The 26,615-nt window shown below is 34.7% G+C and overlaps 1 protein-coding gene across 10 annotated transcripts in view; it reads right to left on the bottom strand.

Annotated features, from left to right (window-relative positions):
* Window positions 1–26,615, bottom strand: part of ERC1 (ELKS/RAB6-interacting/CAST family member 1) — a 140,653-nt gene that overhangs the window by 8,661 nt on the left and 105,377 nt on the right. For 6 of the 10 annotated variants that reach the window (XM_087935049.1, XM_087935046.1, XM_087935048.1 and 3 more), the window contains 3 exons: window positions 24,005–24,149; window positions 6,365–6,463; window positions 2,230–2,418 (listed from right to left, as the gene is read on the bottom strand). In XM_087935049.1, coding sequence (XP_087791175.1) covers window positions 2,230–2,418; window positions 6,365–6,463; window positions 24,005–24,149 — 433 coding nt within the window. Of the gene's footprint in view, window positions 1–2,229; window positions 2,419–5,153; window positions 5,221–6,364; window positions 6,464–24,004; window positions 24,150–26,615 lie in introns of those variants that run through there. The other 4 variants (XM_087935052.1, XM_087935053.1, XM_087935050.1 and 1 more) reach the window with 1 other exon arrangement.

Genomic DNA, 26,615 nt, shown 5'->3' with positions numbered 1-26,615 from the left:
GATTTTTTTTTGGGGGGGGGGCGGGGTTGGCTAAAAGAATTAAAATAGAATACCAGAGAAATTTACATCTGTAGCAAAAGACTATTGATGTATTCTTTGTCAGAAGTTGGAAAAAAAGAGATATATTTTCTGGGTAAATATATTTTAGATATTTTTTCTGATGAACAGGGTAAGATTTTGTCCTTTTCTTTCTGTTTTTATTATTGCTGTGATAATAATTAATACATTTAAAAATTATATAACTTTTCTAATACCAAATCTATGTTTTTTTCTCCTATTAGTTTAGCAGTAATAACTACAAAGCATCAAAACCTTCTTCCACCAAAGTATACAAAAGGAATTCTGATAAGGTGACGTTTATGCTGACTAACTGATCATAGCAACTCCTTGGACCAGAATTTCCCAATTCAGGACTAAATCAAGAATGATACAGAAAAGGATTTAAATTAAGTTACTAAACCGAGTCATGTTGAAGCACAAAGAAAAAAGATATTCGGGATACACACAGTTAATAATAGAAAATCCAGCAGCACTAGGTATATAATATGGTAAAAGAAAGATTCAATATAATCAAGCGCTTGGAAGTCACAAAAGTTGTTTCTAAGTATGCAAATATAATACATGGTTATATATGTATATTCAAATATGCATGCTAGAGAAACAAGCAGTTTTTTTAGTTTAATTTGTTGGTTAAGGTGCTGGACTAGAACATGGAAGACAGTCATGGAAAGTTGGGTGACTTTGGGCTACTCCTTCTCTTTCAGCCCAACGCATCCCCGAGGATTATTGTTCTGGGGAAAGCAGGACAAAGCTTCTGATATGACTTGATATCTTTTCAGAGTATGTATGTTTCTTGCATGCATTTATGTATTTATTTGATTTCCATCCCACCTTTATTTGTACAGCACTATATAATGCTTTCTTCAGCTGCATAAATAAAGGTGGGATAGAAATCAAACAAATACATAAATGCATTGAAAAACATATATACCCTGGAAAGATATCAAGTCATATCAGAAGCTTTGCTGCAATAAGTAAAAGAAACAAGAATCTGGGGTGAAACAGACTTTCCACATCATTAGTTATCTAGCAGTTATGAGGAGAATGAAGAAATTTAACTGAAACATAAAGCTTATATCAGCAAAATAAATGTGCACATGTATTTTTAGGATCCATGTCCATTCTTCAAGATCCAAACAAGTGGTTTACTCTTGCAAAATTGTTTTAGCCATACAATAATTTTTCAATGGAAGACTCCAGATTTAATACTTATCTGTCAACCTCTTAATATATATTGTGTTTTATGCTATTTTGAGTTCATGACATATTGCTGAGGTTTCACTTAGATATTTTAACAAAAAAAACCTCTTGAAAGCAAGCCTTTTCATATATAGAATAAGAAAAATACTATCTAGAATTTCTAGATTACAAAAGCAGGAAGAAAAATACTGATTTGATGTAATTTTCAGTCTGACCAAGTAGGATATTTTGGATTTATAAAGAGAATATTATTTTTTGCTGAAATGAAATAGTAGCATATTTCTAGATCACTTACAAATCCCTTTTATATAGATTCAATACAAACACACTGAAGATTCTATTTCAGGTTAATTCAAGGGCAGATTTTCTCATTTATACTTTAAGCACCAGAAATGTTTGGAATCCATTTTATAAAAAAAGGGTATACTTTAGCCTTGTCTGGATATAATGATTAATAGCTGAACAAGTCTCAGGCTTTTAAGCTATCTTACTCTCTATAAACTGCTATTAATTGTAATTAGGGCGGGCCTAGGAAAAATTTAATTGGGTCTTTGGGCATGCCTAGGGCAATGTGACATAGATCAGCTAGGATTTCTTGGAAGTTGTGTAGTAAAGTGATTTTACACTCTGATATAAAATGTCCTCACAAATTTTTTTTTCTGTTTAATAGATATTATTTTATTTAGTCTAATATGGGTTAAACTGACCGTACTCAATTTGGGGGCTTTTCTATCCATTCTGCTAAAAGAAACATGAAATTCTATCATTGAATCCTGCACTGACAATATATTTCTGAATTCCTATTATTTAAGGATAGCAGTACCTCCACCTTGAAGTACCCTTTATACCCTGAAGTAAAAAAACTGGACACTTTCATTTATTTAGAAAATAAAATAAATTCAGACAGAACCAAGGAACTGACATGGCCTGCTCCCAGTTTAAGCACCCCAATAAAAGCATCACTCTGACCTGCTCCAGAGTCATCTTCTGCAGCTCCTTCTCCCAAGCTGCACGATTCTCATCCAGGTGGTAGGATGTGGGAGGAGTGAGTCCACGGAGAATCAGAGGGTCCCGGTCATGGCATAGGGCTGTCAAATGTCCAATATATAACTTCAACTTGCTACGATTCTGATCAAGGTCTAAAAGAGGCTGAATTACCTAAAACAACAGAAAATAATTCAATCACACCCTGAAACAGAAACAAAGGGAATGTTTAATGAACTTTAATAAAAGAAACTGGAGGAAAGCCAAGAGAAATCACCAACTACTTGGGCAAGGGAAGGGTATGTGTGGCTCCAGTCTCAGGAGATTTGCAGACACTTTTCTTTAACTAAAAAGTACTTTTAGGAAATTCACATTTCATACAACCCCCCCACTCCCTGCCCCCAAACTACTGTATCTTAGAATATCATTTTCAAATGTTTTGAAAAATGCAGGGAGCCACATTTCTTTTTAATCATGAAACATTAGGCAGTATGAAATGAAATTTCTGACAGAACTTCAGCAAAGAACACCAATGGCAAACTTCTGGCTGCCTAAATGTTCACTGCAAGCAGAACTATGGCTGCACCTGCTGCTTGTCAGCAAGCATAAGGTATCTTTCCAACTATACCCTTTAACCCTAATAATGAATGTGGAAGTGTGATAATCTCTCAGTCAACAGAAACAGGTGCTGGTATTACTTTCAACAGTGTCGATGAATACACAATTGTTCTGGCTCCTTTGCTGTGTTTCCAACACTCTGTGAATGGATTAATGGCCATGCAATAGGAGGAGCTGAAAGCTTTAGATTAGTGGTGTCAAAATCCTTTCCCTGGTAGAACCCTGTTTATAGTACAACATTGGGATTAACATTTTAGCGCTGTATTAAAGAGGCAGCATGGAATAACACCACAAGGAACCTAGGTGGAAAATATCAACCGTCTATGGTTACAGAAGAAAAATTAAAATACAAGGGAGTGTTTGAATAGGTCTTCACTGATGAAAACGAGGAAAACAAACATGTTTTTGTTGAAAAGATTGAACATACTCTCCCACAAGAGTATGTTCTTGTTGAGAGCTAAAATATATCAATATATCAAAAGCACACTACGTATCTGAAAGTGGAACTTTTTGCCTAAATACTTCCCGCGTCTTTCACTTTTGCCTTTGTAGATGGAGAGGAGATTATATTAATAACTAATAGAAGTTGTTTTCAGTTATTATTATCAACTTCTTTATCACTTGTGGGAAGCCTCCTAATTTGATGAATATAGTTTACTTTTGAAATGTGCTGACCCTGCTGGTTTGGAGCCTTGCAGAGCTCTCTGAAGAGTTTGCTTATTTCCCTTGGGACTCATTTGCCTCACCAGTAAGTATGTCTTATCTCTAGACTTCTCCCACATCTAATTTGAGCTGACCACTTATAGCAAGAGCTGCACCACTTCCCACAGCGGCAGAGCTTATCTTGAGAGGATACAAAAGCACCTGCCAAATAGACAGGGCTGATGGACCAGATCTCAGGTCCTTGCACCACCTACATGCCTTCTAGGGCATCTATCAATGAGGGGGTCCTTCCCAAGAGGTAGGAATATTTTTTAACAGGCTTCATTACCTTAAAAAAAGTGATTCTGCCCTAGCAGAATTTCTTCATTTGTCTACTTTTAAATGTTTTTCAATATAACTTGCTGTTGAATTTCCAAAAACTTGCTTCAAAGCAAATTGTAGAAACGGACTATTACAAGATATTATTCAGTTATGTGTTTTAAATCTCAATGCTGACAAGAATTTTAACTGTGCTAAGTACTGAAATTTATTAACCCCATTAATGTATCTTATAGGATTGTTCTTAGCGTTGGTCTCACAGAGTTGCAGGATATGTTTGTTTTTATCCCTGTGCTTGCCCTAGTTCTCACCTCAAAGCTCTCAGTGTATGATGTTTTGTGCATCAGCTAGTTTGTTTTATAGCCTGATGTGGATGAAGGCTCAGAGAAAGTAACTAGGCCGAAGTCACTGACTTGGCTTCCATGTCGAAAGGAAGACTAGAATCTGAGTATGTTCCTTCAACTGCACTTTTCTCATTATTCATGAAACCCTGCCTGCAACTTACTTTTTACAATAAAAATGTATCTGAACTAATTAACTTACCTCATCTCTTCCTGTTCATTAGCATTCTTCAACAATATAGTTTACTTATTATTACAAACCATTTATACATATAGAGACATGACAAAAAAGCATCTTCAAACACTATGAGATCACAAAGAAGCTTGAATTAAACAATTTTCTGTATGAAGGGGATTACTTATTTAATTCTCAGATTGTCTTATTAAAATTTTACCTCGTGTGTCTGGATTAGAGTTACAATACATAGATTTAGTAAATCAAAAAGTGTACACAGAATCTGGTGCATTATTATGAATCTTCCAATCTAATTTTACTATAATGAACCTTTTACATAATTTTACATATAGCAATGTCAACAGCATAGTTCATTTTGGTCATGAATTATAATATAAGTAGTGGAAATAAAATATTTTTATTTATGCGTAATTTAAGAATAAAAGATAGAATATACAACTTTGTCAGAGAAGTTTTCTAAACATAAATATTGGAAACCATGTTCAAATTGTGCTGTTAAATTATAATGGAAGCATTTGTTCCTTCATGAATCATGCTGTTGCTTTGCTGTAAATCCAACTGCATGCTTTGGGAGAGTATTCTCACAAAACAATTTAAAGCTAACACAAATTACAAAATAATACAGCTACAACAAAAAGTAGGAATAATCTCTACATGCAAATACCACATTAAAAAGGGAAAGGAAAGATACTTAAACCACATAATCACACAGAAGCAAGATGCAAGAGTGATCATTGGATATTTTTCTACTGGTAAATAAAGCCAATTCTCACCGTTCTGAACAAAATGGCTGAACTAAGAGCATCTGATTGGCTATGCCCAAATACCCTCCTCCTCATCCTATTGGTTGAAAGAAGACAAGGGGGAAAAGCACCAAAGAAGCATGGGAATGAAATAAAGATCTGGTTAGTATTTAAATCATTCAAAGGAATAATGTAATAGGAAAGGGAGCACTATTTTAGCATACTTTTCTATTCTACTGTTCTGAATCATTGTATGTTTGGATAATTTACTTATTCATGATAATCTAAATATCATTATAGCATATTTTATCAACTAGAATGGCTAAAACCTCTTTAATCTCCCCAGGCCATTGAGAACTATAGTGGAAAAATCCGTGAGTTGTTAGTTTTCTTTGAGCCAGTATTAATATTTTCAGTAAGCTGGCCATCTTATATTTACTGTTAATGTTTTTCTAGTTAGAAAGTTCTCCTGCAGTAACTATTGTGTTTGCTAAGCCATCTGATATCATCTAAATCATGTTTTAGTTTAGTCAGCAATATAGAAAGCTAGCCCATGCATCAGAAATTATAAATTAATTTCTTTTAAATCAAATTTTACTAAACTTTAAAGGTAGGGGCCTATGATCATTTACTGTAAAAACTGAGATTTTGCTATGGGGAAGACAGCCAATCTCTCCCTTAGAATAAACAGATCTTATTTGAGCATATACATTTCCAAAGGAAATGTCAGTTCCAAACAGTCCTCACATATAAGATTTGATGAAATGTCTAGAAAATTCTGATCTACTTTATCGACAATTACTTTTATCAAATCATTGGTTTTATTTCCCTGAATGTGGCAACATTTTGTTATACTGTCTGTAACACTACATTCTGATTACCTCAATGATCTAGTACAATTTTATATTTTCTTTTATTTGAAGTAAATGCTAATTAATTTAGCTATTTATTTAGTCATACAATTTGTCAGTCATCATAATAAAGCTAAACTCTATTATTATAAGAACAATAGGTCCACCAATACAGTCCCAAAAAGAGTTTTGAAACAATGAAATCTAATGATTTGCTTAGTGGGAATTCCAATTTTATAAAAGAAAAGGAAAATCATAATATAATTGCAACAAACAGGTTCTTCGATTCTATTTCAGATGAACTGATACTGGTCTTAGATAAAATTAAAAAATGGGCATATTTCAGTTGTAACAGATTAGTTTAAAAAAAAGGAGTAACTATAATCTTACCTGGTCTGGGGAGGGTTTATGATTAGTTTGATTGAAATGGGATGATTTCAGATTATCATCTTCATAATTATCTGCCATCAGTTTCATGCGATTTTGAGTCTACAAAACAGATAAAAGGAAATTTCAATTTCCTGAAACATTAATTTACACTTTTTAATCTATAACATATATTCATTACATTAATACATTCATTACATTAATAAGTGTCAGGCCTATCTAAAGAATAATTTGAGATTCTAGTCAAAGTTAAGTTCTTTATTTGAATATACCATATAGATAGAATCTTGCCAGATTAAACCTATAAAGGCCTCACCTAATGGCTATATCCTGGGAGATTCTAGAGAATTGTTATCCTAAATCTCTTCCTTTTCCTACAATCCATCTCCCTCCTGCCTAGGAATCTGCTGTAGTCCATTACAGTAAATTTAATAAGAGAGTAGAACTTTCCTATCACATACATAAGTTTATCTGAGTAGTAGTATATTCTATATCCCTCCTATTTGGTGGGATGCTGACAATAGAACGTTGGTTTGCAAGGTAGTCTATAAATCAGCGATCCTACTTTGCATAAAATAGTGTGAACATACTCTTGGCAAAACAGCAGTTGACTAAAATAGTTAATGGATCAGCCTGTGGAAAAAGAGTTAATGGATATACATTTCACATCAGGATTCAAAACAAGTATTTCAGCTCCCGGGGTATCAATTATTTCAGAATTCAAAATAGCTGTTTTGCAACAAAAAAACTTTACCAGCAAAATTAAGTTACAGTACTGAAGAAACACACACACATAAATGGTTCCAGGCCATTTCAACAAAAACATATTTAAAAACACATTACAACTGTTAATTCATAGGGTATTTATATCCTGCTTTGAAGAATCACTTTGTTTTCCTTTCCCTTCTATTCTCCTGCTTCACACCAATTTAAATCTCTTATCGGTTAAGCCACTTCATGTATCTGGTGAAGCGAATTGTAGATTTTGAAAGTTTATGTCTTTTAATGCAATTTGTTACTCTTCAGCAAATTGTTGAGAAATTAATAAAATGAAGAAGGATTAATGCATGTGCTGATTTAGAGATAATAGACTTGAACAGACTGTTCCGTGCAAATATGAGGTTGAAGATTGGTTGGTGAATCCTGATAAAATGAATATATACTGGTAGAGATAGTTTTCAACGTAAGACCACAATTGAGCCCAAAATTTCTGTTGCTGACTGATATATTTGTTAAGTGAGTTTTGTGACCTTTTTTGCCACAGTTTTTAAGTGAATCACTGCAGTTCTTAAGTTAGGGACACAGTTGTTAAGTGAATCTGGCTTCCCCACTGACTTTCCATGTCAGGTCACAAAAGGGACCACATGATCCCAAGACAATGAAACTGGCATAAGTCAGTTGTGAAGCTTCTGAATTTTGATCATTTGACTATGGGGATGCTGCAATGGTCATAAGTGTGAAAAACAATCACAAGTCACTTATTCCAGTGCCGTTGTAACTTTGAGCAGTCACTAAATGAATTGTGGTAAGTTGAGGACTACCTGTAGTTAAGCATGCATGAGAATAAATGGAAACTTTAGCTGACAGTTCTAAATTGAATTGTGAGTAAGGCAAAGATGTGTAATGCTCTTTAGGAATTTGATGTATTTAAAGATTAATATAGCCTTTAACTTTTCTATTCTGGAGGAACATTTCAAAATAATTTTTAGGTTTCAGTGGATCTTTACAGAAAAGTGGTATCTATATCTAGCATTCCACAGTGAGCAAAGTTCAGAAAGAATGTTTATTATTCTTTTTATCATTATCTTTTGCAGAACCCTCAGTGACCTCTCCTGGAACCCAAGAGTTCCACAGAAGCTCAGTTGAGAAAGGCTAGATTAATACATATTAACCTTTTCTTGATGACACAAGTGTGTGAGTGAAAGATTTGAAAATGTGTGTATTTTTTTATGCAGACACCATTTTGTCATTTGAGGGATCAAGTGATTTACAGAGAATGCAAATAAGGAGTATGGATCTAAACATGTCAGAGAACAATGGAATTGTACTCAAAGAGGAAAATTAAGTGAATTATTGCAAATTAAACATAAATACTGAAAAATTAGAAGAAGTAGATATGGGTGTATTCCAACATACAACTGAGGGAATATATTCATATAATGACAAATCACTATTGCAAAATTAAGGAATTGATAGTTTTTCATAAAATGGTATGTCCTTGCTAGATTGCAAAAGATCCTCATTACTATTTAAGGTAAGTAGATTTTGACATATTGACACAAGAGTCTTAAAAATGAAGTCAGTATTAGATTAAATGATCAATGTAATAGAAGATCCAAATATATCTTCTCAATCATCTGAAATTTTAAAATTCAAAACTACTTTCTGCTAGCAAAGCACTGGAAGCAATTTGTTACAATAGCTTCTTAAGGATAACATTTAAAAAATAGTGTCTGAATATTTGATGGGTTTATTTCACAGATAAATATATCATCCTCATTAAAATAAATATGTATTCTTATCTACAGCAGATGATTTTATTGTCTGTATCTGGTAATCATCAAGTTTGGGTAAGCCCATGGAGAATGTACTATCTGGATGATGACAATCAAAACGTGAAAGCAAGGGACAATTTAGGTATAATTTTAAGCAATAACAGCTGCAATTATGGACTGACTAGATCATTCAAAAAGTGAAGATAGTGTAGCAACTGACTGCAATTTCAGGACAAATATTATAGTTAACACACCATAATTGGCTTGGCCTATTGTAATTTCCCAGACTTGCTTGGAAAGGATAGTGTAAGGAGAGAAAGATGTTTTTTCAAGAATACGTAGATTTGCAATGTATCAGCTACAAAAAATGTTATATTGCTGTAATAGACAGTATTTTCACAGAAAACACTCCAAGATTTATAAAAGTAACTTTTAAAAATGAATAAGGTCTACCAGTATTCATAAAATAGAATTGATTATTTTCTGACAGAGGATCAATAAATCTATGCTGAGAGATGGGACCAATTTTCATTTATTTAACTTTTAAAGGCTTTATATTTAATTTAAATATTATTGTGAGGCTTTTATATGAGATATTTCAGACAACATTGCATTATTTTGACTTTATAATTGGAAAAATTATATGTACTCATAAAATACAATATAACATAAGCACACACAGTTACTAAGAAAAGCAAAGGAATAAGGAAAATTACTTTGTAGAACTTTATTTTCATACACTTTATTTGGTTATTCTGTTTGTCTTATCTTATTTCACTCTATGGAACTATTTACTTACATCCAGTTACCAGCTCCAGCTAACAATCTTGTACTACTATTTCTTAGTTGGGCATCTGGCTGATTACCAAATTCTGTGGGACACAAACGAGGGACACTAAAATGCCCACATTATGCCTTTTCCAGAGAGAAAAATGCATTTTTTTCCTCACATATGTACATTGCATATGTGAAAATAAAAATCAAAGCAGATGGCAGATAATATTTTGGCCATGTCATGCAGAGGAATTCACTGGAGAAAGCAATTATACTTGGAAGAATTAGTGGTAAAAGAAAACCAGGCCACCAAGGAACACAGTAGTTGGACACCATCAAAGCTGACACCAGCCAAAGCATAGAACAACTCGGAAAACTAGTGTAAGACAGAAGATGTAGAGAAACCTGGCCCATAGAATCGCCAAGAATTGGACAAGACTGGATGGATAACATTACCATCATCATTAACGACATTTAAATCATAAAGTCAGACCATTGAATAACTTTCAGATGTGTAGACTTCAACTCTCAGAACTCTCAGCCATAGTCTTATTGGGTAGATGTGGACTTTCCATCCTTGAAGACCATATCTTCCATTTTCTCTAATCGGCTGAATAATCTTGCAGTATGACTCATGGTTCAAGTGGACTGATTAGGAGATGCATGCTAAAGAGATGAACCTCTTAAGCTCAGAGGAAGAACAAATACCTTGTTTGAGTCCTCAGATTGCTATTAAGGTAAAGGTGAGGTTAGGGAGGACAAAAAGGAATCTGATAGAGTGGTTGTCTGGTACATTTTACAAATTTATTAGAAACTATTAATTTTGTTACAAATTTGAATCTAATAGTAGTTGCTACTGCCTTATTATCACACTTCATCATAATGAACTACAATAACTTGGATGGGTTACTAAATATAAGTGACATGCTAAAGAGAGTTAAAATATTGAGGATGGATAAGCAATGCAAGAATCTGAAGCCCTTATTTTACAAAATAACTTTTTATAAAGCCAGAATGAAAGTTCTTGGAATGGAAAATTTATTGGTTTTCTGTTCCTGTTCTCTGTCTCCAGCCCATCTGCTCCTTTTTCTTTCCAGAAAAACAAGAGGTAGAAATTTGACAGCATGAAAATGGGCTGGAAGGCTGAGAAAATAGATTTACATTTATGCAGCTCTGAGGTTTGCAGTTTTCTTAAACTTTTCTCCACTTATGTATCTGTACACTTCACATTTCATATATATTGTTAATGTGTTATCCAGCCTAGGTTATGGAAATAACTACAGCTGGAAAGCTAAAATAAATGCAAATTAATCTTGAATTGATGAGGATCAGTTTTCATTAAAAGATAAGGTCTCCTAGTTTAACCCTAACTCCTGGTGATTTTATGAACACAGCCAAATAGCCTTTTTCACAATAGAAATAAACTGGTTTGTCACTGACTTCTCCTTTATAATCCTGCAGATTATTGATGGACCCCTTGCAAGTGCTAACCAGAACTAACCCTATTATAAAAGGCAATTAGCACACTCTGTGACTCTTGTATTTTAAAGTACTGGGAAATGAAACTATTATTCTTATTTTTATATGCTTTTAACATCCAATTATTGGAATCCATTGATTTATATAGTCACTTAAAATACCAAAACCAGTAAAAATTAACAAAGCAGAAAAAATAGTATACATTAATATATAGTATAAAAAGAAAATAGTAAGTAAAAAAGTAAAAGTCACTATTTAGAGTAGTATGAGCACTTAGGTATGAATTAATCGTACAAATAATTTGGAGTAGAGGAACATTTTTGCTTGATATTTAAATTGCTTGGCACCTGCTGATATAGGTCTAAGTAACAAAGCCTTTCTATCATAACTAAATTCTTCCTTTTTGAAAATAAGTATTTTTCCTTTATTAAACTGTGAAGGATTGTGAAAGCAACCTATAATCTTCTATTAGTCATATACAAGTTCATTGCATTTAATTCTGATCAGTACATTATTTTTTATGGCTCTGATGCATTTTCTGGTACTGTAGATATCAATATCAAAATGCATTTTCTGGTACTGTAGATATCTAAGTGGTTTACAGAGTCAGCATATTGCCCCCAAAATCTGGATCCTCATTTTATCAACCTTGGAAGGATGGAAGGCTGTGTCACCCTTGAGACAGTGAGGTTAACACTGCATTCTAATCACTGCATCACCACAGCTCTTGCTGTCAATACCATCAACAAAGCCACTCAAAGCCTAAAGCAAGGGTCTTCAAACTTGGCAAGTTTAAGACTTGTGGACTTCAATTTCCAGAATTCCTGAGCTAACATGAGTGGAGGAGGAATTCTGAGAGTTGAAGTCCACAAGTCTTAAAGCTGTCAAGTTTGAAGATTCCTGGCCTAAAGTCTCACTTTAAAGAACCAAGTTGAATTTCCATTTTCCCAGTGTAAAGAAGCAAAGCTGAAGAAAACTCGGTGCTGAAGGATGAAATGCAGAGATGTTTTGTAAAGGCCTTCTGGACATAATTCAGTGACATTAGACTGATAGTGCAAGTTGTCACTTCACAGCTGGATGTGCTCATAAAGGCTAGTTGGAAACATCTCCATTTGAAGGCAGCAGTTAAAATGAGATTTTTCCTGGGAATTGGTTTTGTCTGATTATGGAACAATGCAGAGCTAATTAGAGTGGCATTTAGTAAAAGAGTAAGATAAAATTAGGAATTTAAAAATAATTGCTTTAAGTGAAATATACTTAATCTTGAACAATCTTTACTATTTTACAACTTTGCATAAATACATGAAGCATAGTGTTACTAGAGTATAGTAATTTGATCTTAAAATATAACTTATGTAATGAAAAACAGCATTTACTTTATGTATGCACATGTGTGCATGTATAATTTATATAGTGTATATTTATTTAAAATATAATGTACAATTGTATATTTATATCTATATGATAAAGCGTTGCTTCCAAATTAACAGAGCCAAAGTAGGCCTATGTTGACTAATAATTTGTTTCCTCTCCGAAAAAATAAAGAAACCAAACCAAACCCTGGATAAATGAATGTTTCTTGGTTTCTGATAAGGAAGACTAATGGCAATTAAGAAGAAGCTATTAATGCTTTGGCACAACTTTTTTCACTATTCATCTCTGTTGAGAGGTTTTCTTTCCTTCCCTGTTTTCTGGAACAGGGAACAGATTTATTAATGTGATGCCAAAAATTAGATATTGTACACTTCCAAAATAAGCTGTGAGAAACAATTTTACAAATATAGCTACAGAAGGAGGTCAAACAGCATTCATATAAACTTGGTTACTGTAATGTTCTAATCTTTTGCGGAAAAAATATGATGCTGCAACAGAATGAGAAGTAATTCTGACAAATCTAATGAGGTCTTGAAAACTTTGTCAAGAATCCTCTAAACTAATACAATAATTATTTTATTGAAAATAACAGCTTGTGGTATGATATAGCTCAAGTTCTTTTGATTTTCATGTTCATATACAGATCTGGAATATAAAGCAGACTACCAGCAGATTATCTTTGAACAGAATATCTGCTCTTTATTTGCACACTTTTACAATTTGCAATCATTCTACTGGGTGTCATTTAACAATCAGTTTAAATTAAATTAAACTGAAAATTGTTGTTTTTCCCTATACTTGTTTAAAAAGTTCAAATATTTAGTGCTCAAGTAAATCACCTGAGTAGAAGAAGAAAATTATTTTAAGACAGAGATATGATAGAAGGCAAGTTAAAAGCTGCACCTAGGGCTATAGAATCTAAGAGGCCTAAAGAAAACTGCAGCTAAAATTAAGAATGCAGTGATGGGGAAAGGTTAGTATACCTTTGGTTCATGAATGTGACAGATGGGGAAGATGATGTAGTTGGCCTAATTTAAAAAGTATTATCTATATGAGAGAAAAGTTGTTTTCTGGGTTCAATGGACGTCTTGTTGTTGTTAAATAAAGAAAACTGAATATATTGTTTCTTGACATTTATAAGGTAGTGTTGCCAAACCTGGCCATTTCCAGATATGTGAACTTCCACTTCCAAAATTCCCATAGCTAGCATGACTATTAAAAAGAATTCTGAGATGGCCAAGTTTAGGAAACACTTCTGTAGAGTAATGCTGTACTTAACATACATATATCCACATCATATAGTCAAATACATTAAAGAAGGAGAAAGTAATAGGTATTAATTTGATATGGTTGATAGGTAATTTAATGATCAATTGATTACTGAGCTTAACACAGGTAATACTATATCTGTAGAATGAATGTAGAATGTTTTAATGGGCATGTGACATTTTAATAGGAATGTGAGTATGAGGGCCGACTACCCTTTGAGGAAGTTTTTCAAATAAATGGTGCACATTACATCTTCTTGTAAGAACCCAGCATTATCCAATCATCATTATCCAATCAGACAGAACTTCCTCTATTGTATCACTATGGAAAAATATTTTCATTATGCTTTTTAGACTAAGCTTTATTGCCCAAAAAGATTCCAAAGAAGAACATATGGTTTGTTTCACATTATTATGAGTGCAGTAGGTGAACCATGTCCTCCCTCGCTTACAGTCTGTCAATCAAAGAGTACCTATGTATCTTCCTATGCAGCAGTTTTCTTCTCTATGATACTCTGCCATCACCTACTTTGGTTGTGGGTTTTCTCCTCCCTGAGTCTGTGTTTGTGTTAGAAGAATCTGGGGGCAGGGCGCAACTGATGCTGCATTGCTGAAGGGACATGGTCTTACTGGGTCACAACAAAGGTAAACAGTATTTACCTCAAAGTAGCAACTGGGTTTATGCTTTTACAAGCAGATGTGGAAAAACTATCACGCTTAACTAAATGTATAAACTAAATGCACAACCTCTACTGAAAAACTCTGTGTAATGTCCCTTAATTGTCAGAGACTGAGGGTAAAAAGTTTCCCTGGATTACATATGACCCTGTTCCATCTCTGCTTCAAGCTTTCCATTAACATATTAAATTGTCTGTAAATTTTCCTTGGAATTGTACTTTCTCACTCCCGCCATGAAGAAAATAATGAACTCTTTCAATGTCAATTGCCACAAAGGCAAGGCTATGTACGTTACTGACTTACCATGTTTTAAAGCAACTAGCAACATATTATGTTTGTTTGTTTAGTTATTGAATTTATTTGCTGTCCATCTCATTTTGAAAAGACTTTTGATAAGCAGATGTTGTTCAAGATTTGCCATGCCAAACATTTCCTAGGAAATATTAACACTATTCTAGGGCATAAATAATTCATTTGAGCCCCAACCAGCGCATTCTTTTGAAAAATTATCACATATGAAAGGCTACAAACTATTAAATTGGATCCAGAAAATCAGATTTTTTGGGGTGGTGGTCAGTGAACGTTAGTTATAACTCTATTCTAGATTGATGTTTCTGAATTAATCTATCTAGGAATAATTGAAGAAATTAATGTAACAATGTACAGAGTTTTCAATTTAGTAATATAAGTATATAAAGAAGCTCAGAACTACAGCACTATTCAAATATCCTGTTTGCATTAAATAGTATTAAAATATGCGAGGTTTATTGTTCAAGGCTATTAAAATAACTGCTCATATTCATATTCTATTAAGAACTGTTCATAACATGCCATTTTGGAGAAGAATTGGTAGTAGATAACAGTTCACTTAATGTACTTTTATATACACTCACAATATTATATTTTAATGTAACTCTTTCATTTAAGAGTCACCTGTGGCAATTGGGCAGCACACAAGTTTAATAAATAGATAAATAATTTTAATTTATTCTTGAAAAGATAAGAAACTGCTGTAAATGGGACATAGCCAAAAGATTTAAACTTTACCATTTGATTGTGTCAGTGGAGTTATCAAAAATTTAATTACTTCATATAGATTTTCAAGTCAATTATTTTAATGAAAATAAGTGCAAAGAAAAGATGGTTTATTCTACCAACTGAAGGGAAGATGAGAAGTACAATTAAATTCATAGGTACAAGATATAATTTAGCTGTCATGCATACTTAAGTGATAACTATGTATAAAATATTTTTTTGCAACAGGTATACTGCAACAAATACACTAAAGCCATTTGAAAAATGGCCTCAATAAGTCTCCTTTTCACTACTGTCATCAGTGGCTATTGAATGTCCTTTCCCCCCTGGGCATGTCCAAAATAATATTTTAAAACTATCTTCCTAATTGTCTCCCATCTTGTTTTTTTAATGGCATTTTTATTTAAACGTACACCAAAACACTGTGAATGAAGAGCATCACAAAGAATAAAAAGAAGATTGACAAGCAGCCAATATTAAAAAGATGGAAGAAGAAATCTGCATAGCTTGGGAGTATAAATACTCTTCTCATTTTATGAAGAGGCACACTAGATGTTATAAATCCATATTCATATTTGCATAGAGCAAGAAAAGTGGATGAAATTACTTTTCTAATGTAGTAAAAAATGAATCCGAATATGAGTAAAACAATCCTTAACTTAACCATTCTTGAAGAGTAGGTACCCCAAACTCAGTTAATTATTCAAGTATTGTTATTTCTAATACCATTGATCTAAAGAAAGATATCTTAGTTTTCTGGTTTTCTACCAAATCTCCTACTGAATTCAAGTCCATAATAGTGTCCAAAGGGAAGATGAAATGATGTTGAATACTCTTTCTCTTGCTCTTCTCACCTGCTGGAAGAGACATGGGAATAGGCAGACATCCAAGAGAAACAGATGCAGGCCTGAGAGCTAGCATAAAAAACCCTACTAGAGTATGGGCCTTACTCATTAGATGATGAACACCTGGCCAAACATAATGGTGGGAAGTCAGCTACAGTACTCAGTTGAATAAGACTCTGCAAGTTGCAGAAATGGATTCAAGAATTGCACACGTTCTATGGGTACAGGATCCTACTCCCCCAAATTTAGAATGGTCCTTATATTTCAAATGTATAATAGAATTAAATCAGCCAATACTGTCACTTAATTATGACATTATGAAGACTGGCATTCCAATTTTGCATACTTGAAACTGCAACTTGTATCTGTTAGCATTTACTATCTGAAACTTCAAAACCAGACTAGCTTCTGTAATGACAGTCCAGGAGGTAGCACTTGACAAGTGAGAATCGGGGAGAGACAATGAGAAAAGGTCTTTATCATAAAAGTGCAGTGAAGCAGGCTGAGAGAATTTCAATTGTGTTACATTATCACTCCTTTCACACCCAGTTAGCAGGATGCCTGATTCTTAACCAAAGATGTGTAAGTGACTTATTCAGGATCATATGGACTTAAGATTTATCCAGATGCTGAATGTCAACACATTGCTTTAAAAGAAAAACTTTCCTTTAGGCACTAAAGAATTCTTTAAACAGTTCTGAAATTAACTGAAATGGCAACCAATCTCACTAAGACTTATCAATCTATCTTCAACAAAATTATTGTTTGTGCTTCTTTGTACATTTGCTTTGATATAGTTGAGTTCAAAGCTACATCAGAATAACAAAATAATAGAGTTGCAAGGGACCTTGGAGATCTTCTAATCCAACCCCCTGCTCAGACAGGAGACCCTACACCATTCTGGACAAATTGCTGTCTAATCTCTTCTTGAAGCCCTCCAGCATGGAGCACCCACACCTTCTGAAGGCAAGCTGTTCCACTAGTTTATTATTCTCAACTGTGAGGAAATTTCTCCTTAGTTCTAGGTTGCTTCTCTTCTTGATTTGTTTCTATCCATTGCTTCTTATCCTGCCTTCAGGTGCTTTGGAGAATAGGTTGACTTCCCTCTTCCTTGTGGCAGCCCCATAGATATTGGAACACTGCTGCTTTCATGTCACCCACAGTCCTTCTTTTCATTAAACTAGGCATACCCAATTCCTGATACCGTTCTTCATACCGTTTCAGCCTCCAATCCCCTAATCATTTTTGCTGCTGTTCTGATATATATCAATTATATATCAATGATACATAGGCAGAAAAGGTTATCCATTCCTCACCACCCTCAAATCCCAACTCCAGGAACAATTTTTTGCAAGAGAAAAAAAGAAATCCTTTCCCAATACTTCGGAATTCCTGGATACTAAAGTGATGGGGACTGTTCAGTGTCAGATTAACACAGGCTGTCTGCAAGAGCCCAGAAACAGCTATGAATGCACACATGAATGTCCCTTTGTCTTCACCTTGTAAATACTGCTGATAGCAACATTATTTAGGGAAAGAATTCTACTTAGCCTTGCTATTGTGTCTTTCAGAAAAGTTATAAAACTTGGCTGAATGATAAAACTAGTACTTTCCTTAAGCCTGCTGATTAATATTTCCTTCACTGTATCTGATGCAGAAGTTTGACGTGACTAGTTTTCCAGTACACAAAGGAGATGGCTATGCAAATGAGAGGTATGGGCTGTAGCTTATGAACAATATTAGATGTAGATGTCTTCCTGATAAATAAGCACTGCTGATTCACCATTGCTTTCCTTCCTTTAGAACCAAGAATTCATTCATGTCTTCAGTAACTCAGGAAAACAGGGCAGTTCTTAGCCACCTTCTAACTTAACATCTAAGATCCTATTCTTCCTCGGACACAATCTTTCAGTACTCCAAAATATGTAGGTTTTTTTTAAATATTGGTAATTATTTGTACTTTAATTAATAGTAATGAAACAATGAAGCAATGAAATGTCTCTCCAATGGGCCAAAAACTGGTAAGAAAATCATTTGAGGGTTTTGTCTGATGGCATTTTGCCCAGACACATCAACTTGTATGTTATGTAAAGGGGCAAAACAAAACAACAAAACAAAAAGCCCACCCTGACTTGCCTGCTAACTATGTATAATAAAATAATTACTTTGTGATCCTATTGGGGATTGAATGACAGTAACTTTCAACCAGGTATTTTTTGCAAAAATCAATTGGCAAAAGTTAAGATGTTAGATTTTTAATTTTGGGGGATTATACTGCTCTTTGTTACATTTAGATGTGCAAATTCAGAAGAATTACTTCCTAAGTCATTGTGAAGATACTTCTGCAGCCCAACTTCATCGAGCATTAATATGTTACTTATTTTTAATTACATATCTGCATGCCAAAATATATGGATGGGATAAGAAGTTGTTTGGAAGAAGTGGAAGTTACTTTTTCTCTGTCACTCCCCTCACTCATCCTTTTCCTGAAACTACTGAGGATGAAAAAAAAAAAAACCCTCTCCTTGCCAATTTTATTTCTGTTTATCCTGCATTTGCTCTGATCCACAGAAATGACTGCTGTTGAGGCCAAACTAACTTCATTTTGCACAATCCCAGCTGGTATCAGTTTCTGTGTAACATTCTGCTATAATAGCATCCTGGACTGGACTACTATATAAATTGACAGCAAACTACTACTCATTCCCCCCACCCCACCCAAAAAAGAAGATTGTGGAAAAATAAGAGAATATAGTATATAGGAATGGAGAGGGGGGGGAAAACTCCACCAAAGAGAAATTTGACCCTTTTTTTCATTTACGTGTCCCTCTCTCTTCAAAGATGATGGCATTGGTGTAGGTCAGGAAGTTCAGTTGAAGAAATCATAGACAGAAACAGAAAAGTAAGAGGAGAGGAGGTAATAGAAAAAAACCTGCAAATTTTAGTTTGATTTATTGACAACTGGAGGTTTTGAGCGAGAACCAGGAAAGCCAAAAGGTTATAAAATCCCAGTGGTATCATAATAGGCAGAGGATCTAATATAGGAAGGAGAAATCAGGTTTTAAAGATGAAACAAATGTATCAGAATTTTGCAGCAGTTTGAACATCTGGAAAGAATGAGAAAGAACAGATAATCAAGAAGAAATTGATCTGAATCCAGATTTTCCAAGTCAGATTCTTCTAAATCTGGTGTAAGGCTGAAACCTAAGTAGACAGTTTTTCAGATACAGAAACAAAACAACATAAAACAGAACATCTTCAATTTTAACTAATACATATTTGTATATTCTTGGGAAATGAAGGATTATTGACCTCAGAATTTACTTGGCAGAAGTTATGCATCCTGGTTTTCAGAATTAAAGATAAAGATGAGGGAGATTTAGTGTAAGACTTGGACATACCGATAAGAGAACATCAATCTGAGAGATTACCAAAGCATATTAAACATTGTTAAAAAGCAGTCTTTTTTAGCATCCTGATACAAAAACAAACCACATAACATGTTTTAGACAAAACATTTCTTTTACATATATCTTAAAAAGTCCTAACAGGTAGCATAGCACGGCCCCCAGGAAAGAATGTGTTACAGTTGAATAATAACTTCTTGGAAATCATCAGCTGAGTTCTGAGTTGAGGACAGTAGAGGATAACTTGTCCAGAATGAGAATTCTTGATATTGGAAGTAATGCTGAATTGTAAGGATACCAAAAAACAACAACAAACAACCCTGCCCCAAATCAAAAGAAACCAATGTTAAAAGAGGTTACACTGTAAAATAATAGCTTTATGGCAATCTTCATGCCACTAGATTGGGAACAAAATTTAAATACAGGAAGGCACCTCATTGAGAAAATGTATATTGCGACTTTAAATTTCCAGGTTACAACAGCATACCAAAACAGTGTATCAAGTGTATCACAACTTCTACATACTGGATATACAATCTTCATTGCCTAATCAAACGTCAGCAAGAAAACAACCAAGGATCCCTCATTTCACCCCTGAGCTATTCTCCCTTATTTGTACCAACTTTGCAATTACAGCAGAGGTGGTATTCAGCAGGTTTTGACCAGTTCTGGAGGACCAGTAGGGGAAATTTTGAGTAGTTCGGAGAACAGGCAAGTTATCACCTCTGACTAGCCCCTTCCCCCTATAGTCTCTGCCTCCCGAGTCCCAGATGATTGGCTGGGTCTTCTTCTGTTGCCCTGCACTGGAGAAAGGAGCTGGAAAGCAGGTTAGTGCAGTGGGGAGGGAATGGGATTTTGCAGTAACCTTCCCCCAGGAGTGGGGAGGGAATGGAGATTTTACAGTATCTCTCCCCTGCCACACCCACAAAGCCACATCATGCCCACCAAGTCACGCCCACAGAACTGGTAGTAAAAAAATTTTTGAATCTCACATTGAATAACAGGTAGCCTTCAGCTTAACATTCAAACCATTCATTATAGGATGGTTTGAAGTTAGAACAGAATCAGAAAAAGTGCCTTATGACCCAAAGATTCAGAGTTACACCCACTGCACCATCCCTGACATCATATGATCATAATCTGGGTGCTTGGCAACTGGCTTCCATTTACACTGGTTGCAGTGTACTGCAACCATGATGGTGATTTGCAACCTTCCCAGTGAGCTTCCAACAAGTCAATTAGGTAAGCCAGACTTACTTAATGACCATGTCATTTGCTTAACGACCACGTTGACAATAACTGTAAAACTAGGTCTGGTCATGTAATGACTCGCTTTAACAGTGTGTTGCTTAGCACTGAAATTCTGGTACCTATTGTGGTTGTTGAAGACTATTTGTATTAAGTATGAAGGTGTTAAAAGAAAAATAGTGACGCTATTAAAAAAAATGAAGATACCATAAAACAACTCAGGTTTTTGGAGTGGATGAAATAAACTATGTGAAACCATATTGTGCAAGAGATGCAGTCCTCCTGATCAAAACCATTTCTTTCTTACATTAAAATTCAATTTGTTAGACTACAAACTGAGTTAACTGTAATTTTGCTTGCAGAGCAGAGTTTTATTTGCTTGAGTGCTCATGCTGTTAAATTTCTTCCCTTGGCAGATCAAACGTGCCTTCTTCTATATGTTACCAAGTGGAAACCTTTTATTTGAGATGCATTACTATTGTAATGGCTTGTAAAATATATTACTGATTTAAAGCAGATATGTTCACTCACACCAGGAATGGTGCTCTCAAAAACAGATGTGGCTGGAATAATTATTTATTTACTGTGCTTATATACCACTGTATGAATCTAAATGATCTATAGCCTGCGGTGTACCAGACTGTTCACAGTGTCCTCACTGCCATTTCCTTTCCAACCCAATAGCCACAATTCTTGCCCCAGTTCCATTACCTCCAAAAGAACCACATGTATTATGCATCAGCTACATAATTCCATTCTGCCCCAATTTTCAGAGTCCTGCTAGGACTTTTGCATTTCTCTGTAACAACAACTACTTATTAATTAAGTTGTTCTGAATTGAAATATTCCTCTGAATTTAATCCAGTTCCAGTGGTATGTTCAAAAATATTTTCTGTGCAGTTGTTATCACTCTTACTTGGCACAATACTTCCATTACTGATCATACTAAGAGAAATTAAGTTTTATCTATAAGTTGTGGTTCTTTCATTCATGTTCTTTGAACTTGATTGTGCATTTTTTCCTGAATGCCATCACTCTGTTAAACAAATAATTCCCTCAACACCATCAAACTATTTACTAAGTCTGCATTACTATTACTATTAATCCTCCCATCCTTCCTTTCACCCATATCCTCCCACTTATGACTGTATGACAGTAACTTTGTTGCTTGTATCCTAACAACTTTTATTGACTGTTTCCTAATATGATTTGATTGCTTATTGTACCCTATTATTAAGTGTTGCACCTTATGATTCCTTACTCTTCACAAATGTATCTTCTTTTTATGTACACTAAGATCATATCTACCAAGACAAATTCCTTGTGGTCCAATCACACTTGGCCAATAAAGAATTCAATTCAACTCAATAAAATTATTGCTCTATTTCTTTATATACATGTAAGAGCTCTCTGAATAATAAACATATTGAAAGTGGAAACTACAGCTTTTTTCCTAAAAAAAATATTTTTAATCATTTATTTTCTGGACTAATTTTATAAGACTGCTCAACTCAAACAAGGTGACTTGGGTTGGGGATCTACAAAACTTTTAAAACCTAAACTATTGAAGGTATCACAGGAAAATCAATTTGCACTGGCTTCTGTCATTATTAATCTGCCAAACAGCAGATTATATAGTGGAACCTTCGGTCACAACCATAATTCGTTCCGTAACTTCGGTCGCAACCCGATTTGGTCGTGACCGGAAGCGAGACTGACTGTGCATGAGCCGTTAAAAAAAAATTGGCATGGAAGGGGAAATCAGTGCGGAAGGGGAATTGGCTGTGGCTGTGTTTGATCCCCACCTGATTTTTGAATTGTGACCTGATTCAAAAATGTGGATTTTTGGGTCAGAACCCAATTTGATCGTGGTCAGAAGCATTCATGACCAGAGGTTCCACTGTACTTTAAACTGCCACAAGGCATAAAAGAAATATATTGTGACACATATTTGATAAATAAATTATATACAAATACACCGATTCCAACTATTTGAACTTATTACCACACATAAGCAGGGCTTAGTTATGGGTATCCTCATCAAAAAATCTGGGCCTTGTAAGATAGCATTATGTTCCTGAAGCAGTCCTATTTATTCTTCAAACTCAAAGTTTCCCAATCTATATTTTATCATGAACCAGCTGAGAAGATAAGCCACCTATGTTTGGGGAAAGAATTGTAGTAGTCACTGTGAAGTGACAATATACGGTGACAATTATATTTCCTCTTTAGGAAATAATGCATGAAAAATGGCAAAAGTTCATCTGCAAAAAGTGATTAGAGGGCTTCTAAAATTAATTAAAGACAGCAAGGGGAAAATAATGTCCTAAAAAAAAAATTAAGAGCATCAAATATCTTATAATTACAACAGAAGAACAAACTTAAGAAAATTAAACATCTTAAAAGAAAAAAAAGGGATGCTGGTACTAAATATAGTAAATTAGGCCCCCAATGGCTTTTTTCTGCCAAGCGTATTTCACAAATAGTGGACTCTTAGTAAAACGGCCCCTTCACAATCAGCCATATGCTGTATAACAACCCTCAAGCAAGGATAACGCAGGTAACACAAAAGCAGAAAAGATAAACACTTTTCCTTATTAAGCATGTTAATCCACCAATCATGTACGACTTTCCTTCCATAAAAATACTAATAAGAATCTGTTTATCTTTCCAAGGTGGCTATCACAGACATACTATATAGCTCAGGAGCATCCATATAGAACAGAGTCCTCACTCTAGTGGCAGGAAAGCCTTCTGAGTAAATTCTCTGCTAATTGGAAACTGAAAAAAGAACATCTCACTCTTTGATGTAATGGTGTTTCTGTTTTCTGAGGAATTTGAAAAACATGAGTACTCTAGAGCAATGTCTCTCAACCTTGGGAATTTTAAGATGTGTGGACTTCAACTCCCAGATTTCCAACTCAAATCTTAAAATGTTTAAGGTTGAGATATTTTGCTCTAGAAGAAAGAGGTGCTAGAGGAGGCAGGAATCAACATTTGCTCCTGATAAGCTAAAAGCCTCAGAGCGCTGCAAAAGTACCTGTTGTTTCAGCTGCTGAACCAAGCGGTCTTTTTCACGTTTTAATCCAGCGACTTCCTCTTGAGTTTTTTTCTTAGAGGACGAAAGCTCCAGGAGAGCAATGTTGGCATCTTTTTCACTAATGGCAGCTAGAAGGGCTTCTTGTCTGAAAAAAAAGAAAAAAAGAAAAAGAAAAGAACTGATTAACTTCACTCACCCTGCTCAAACATATCTTGCCCTGTTCATAATTTAATGCCGATTCCTGCTTTGTATTCCTTTTAAAATATCAGGATGTATCTTGTTAAAGCTATGGTCATTTTAGGACGCTTATAGAGGTGATATGTTGAGGGAACTATAAGCCGCATTGGCTTATAGAACTGCAGAAAAAAACGATAACTACCCACCTGCCTTCCATTGAGGACCTGTATACTGCACGAGTCAAAAAGAGGGCTGTGAAAATGTTTACAGACCCCTCACATCCTGGACATAAATAGTTTCAACTCCTTCTCTCAAAACGACGCTATAGAGCACTGCACACCAGAACAACTAGACACAAGGACAGTTTTTCCCCGAACGCCATCACTCTGCTAAACAAATAATCCCCTCAACACTGTCCAACTATTTACAAAGTCTACATTAATATTACTATTAATCTTCTCATCGTTCCTATCACTCATCTCCTCCCACTTATGATATCCTTATGATTTATATAGATTGTTTCCTAGTATGATTTGATTGCTTACTTGTACCCTATGACTATCATTAAATGTTGTACCTTATGATGAATGTATCTTTTTTATGTACACTGAGAGCATTTGCACCAAGACAAATTCCTTGTGTGTCCAATCACACTTGGCCAATAAAGAATTCAATTCAATTCAATTCAATTCAATTCAATTCAATTCAATTCAATTCTATTCTATTCTATTCTATTCTATTCTAAGCATTCACTGGAATTTATAGCAGAAGTATTTGCTAAATAAATCTATTGGGAAATCTCATGATAGCAGTGAGATTCTATCAGAGAACTGACAGTCCCTTTAAATATGACCATATCCTGAATATCCCCTTTATGCAAGAAAGTTGTATGTACACATGCACACCTAGACAGCTTCCTAAAGCAAGCTATATCCAGTTAAACTCAGAGCAAGTTACATATATCCGTCTACCTTATCATTTAAAAAAGTTAAGCTTCAAAGAGTTTCAGTTCATTTTTCAACTTAAAATGCCCTGTATTTTTATGAAATGCAATATAAGCTGCTAGCATATCAAAGGGAAAAAGAATTCTCGACAAGAGAGATCATGTCAGAATATTTCCAGAAGTACTGCGGAAGTTCCTCCTGCTCAACAAAATTCTCACCATGTGCAACCACTGAATATGGAAAAGATTAGTGTACAAGGTAGCAGCAAATGCATGGAAAGTTTCTACTACATCAGTTTAGTCATCACAGCTTTAATGCAGTACCTTATAACACAGGCTGCCTGCATGGTCCTACTACAAACAGCTCACAGATTCATATTCAACTGTAGATACTTCTCAATTTGTATCTGAGCCTGCCCATGCAGCAACACATGTTCTAGATTTGTTATTCTGTTCAGTGGAATTGGCAATGTGGAAATGGAGGCAGTCTGTATTACTTTAACTGTCTTGGAATTATCACCTTTTCATGAATAAAGGCAAATATGCATATATCCCAGGATAATGCTGCAGGATCCAATCTTGGTTGGTCACTGGGGCCAGAGGTTTAGTCTTCTGAGTTTTCGGACTCATGCTGGAGCCCATCCTCTGGGAGCTTCTCTCTCACCACAATATGTCACACAAGTCCAAAAGCTGTGAAGACTAAAGCTGTGGTGCTGACCCAGATTGGATTCTGCAAAGTCACCTTCTGGACAACTTTATGTTGATTATTTATATGAAATCTGCAGGAGAGGGGGGGGAATCCATGAAAATGGTTGTCTCCAGAATTCAGAATATTTCTATCTATATTCCAAAAGTTTCTTTTTCTCCTTCTATCACATCTCCATGAAATAGGCCAGAAGTGCTTTTCCATGCTCATGTTTTCACCCACTTTAGAGGGGCAATTGTTGGGTACCTGGGAAACAACATTCTATTTAATTCCTAAGCAACTGATTGTGCTTCCTTAGATGTGTCCAGCTTCATTTCTGCTTTTAGAGGGTTTTTTGCTTGTTAGTTAGCTGCCTAACAGCTCAATTAAACAAATAATATATGCATGGCGTTTTAAGAATCCTTTAAATATTGTTCACATTTAGAATACAGCTGGAAAATCCATGGTCTACATATTTTCTGAATCTACCTTTCAGAGCCCTAGATTTTATGTTCCTGAGGTCTTGTTCCAAAAACACATACACATGCAATACAAATCACTTAAATATTAAAAAAAACCCAAATAATCTTGCACGTTCCAGATTTTAAACATTTTCAAACCACTTTTACTATAAATTATAATTAATGTTTCTCAGAAGAGGCACCCAGCTAAATATTCTTCACTTATAAATAACATTGGAATTATATTAAATCTTTAGACATGAATTATTTCTGGATTTAAAGAAAAAGCTATTTAAGAACCACCTCCACGTTACTGGAAAAACTATCTAGATACTGATGAAGTCT

The sequence above is a fragment of the Pseudonaja textilis genome, chromosome 5 (genome assembly GCF_049901715.1).
Source record: "Pseudonaja textilis isolate UNSWEBS1 chromosome 5, rPseTex1.2, whole genome shotgun sequence".
Taxonomy (NCBI): domain Eukaryota; kingdom Metazoa; phylum Chordata; class Lepidosauria; order Squamata; family Elapidae; genus Pseudonaja; species Pseudonaja textilis.
Note: the sequence above shows the minus strand (reverse complement) of the source record. Positions and strands in the feature narration are given on the sequence as shown.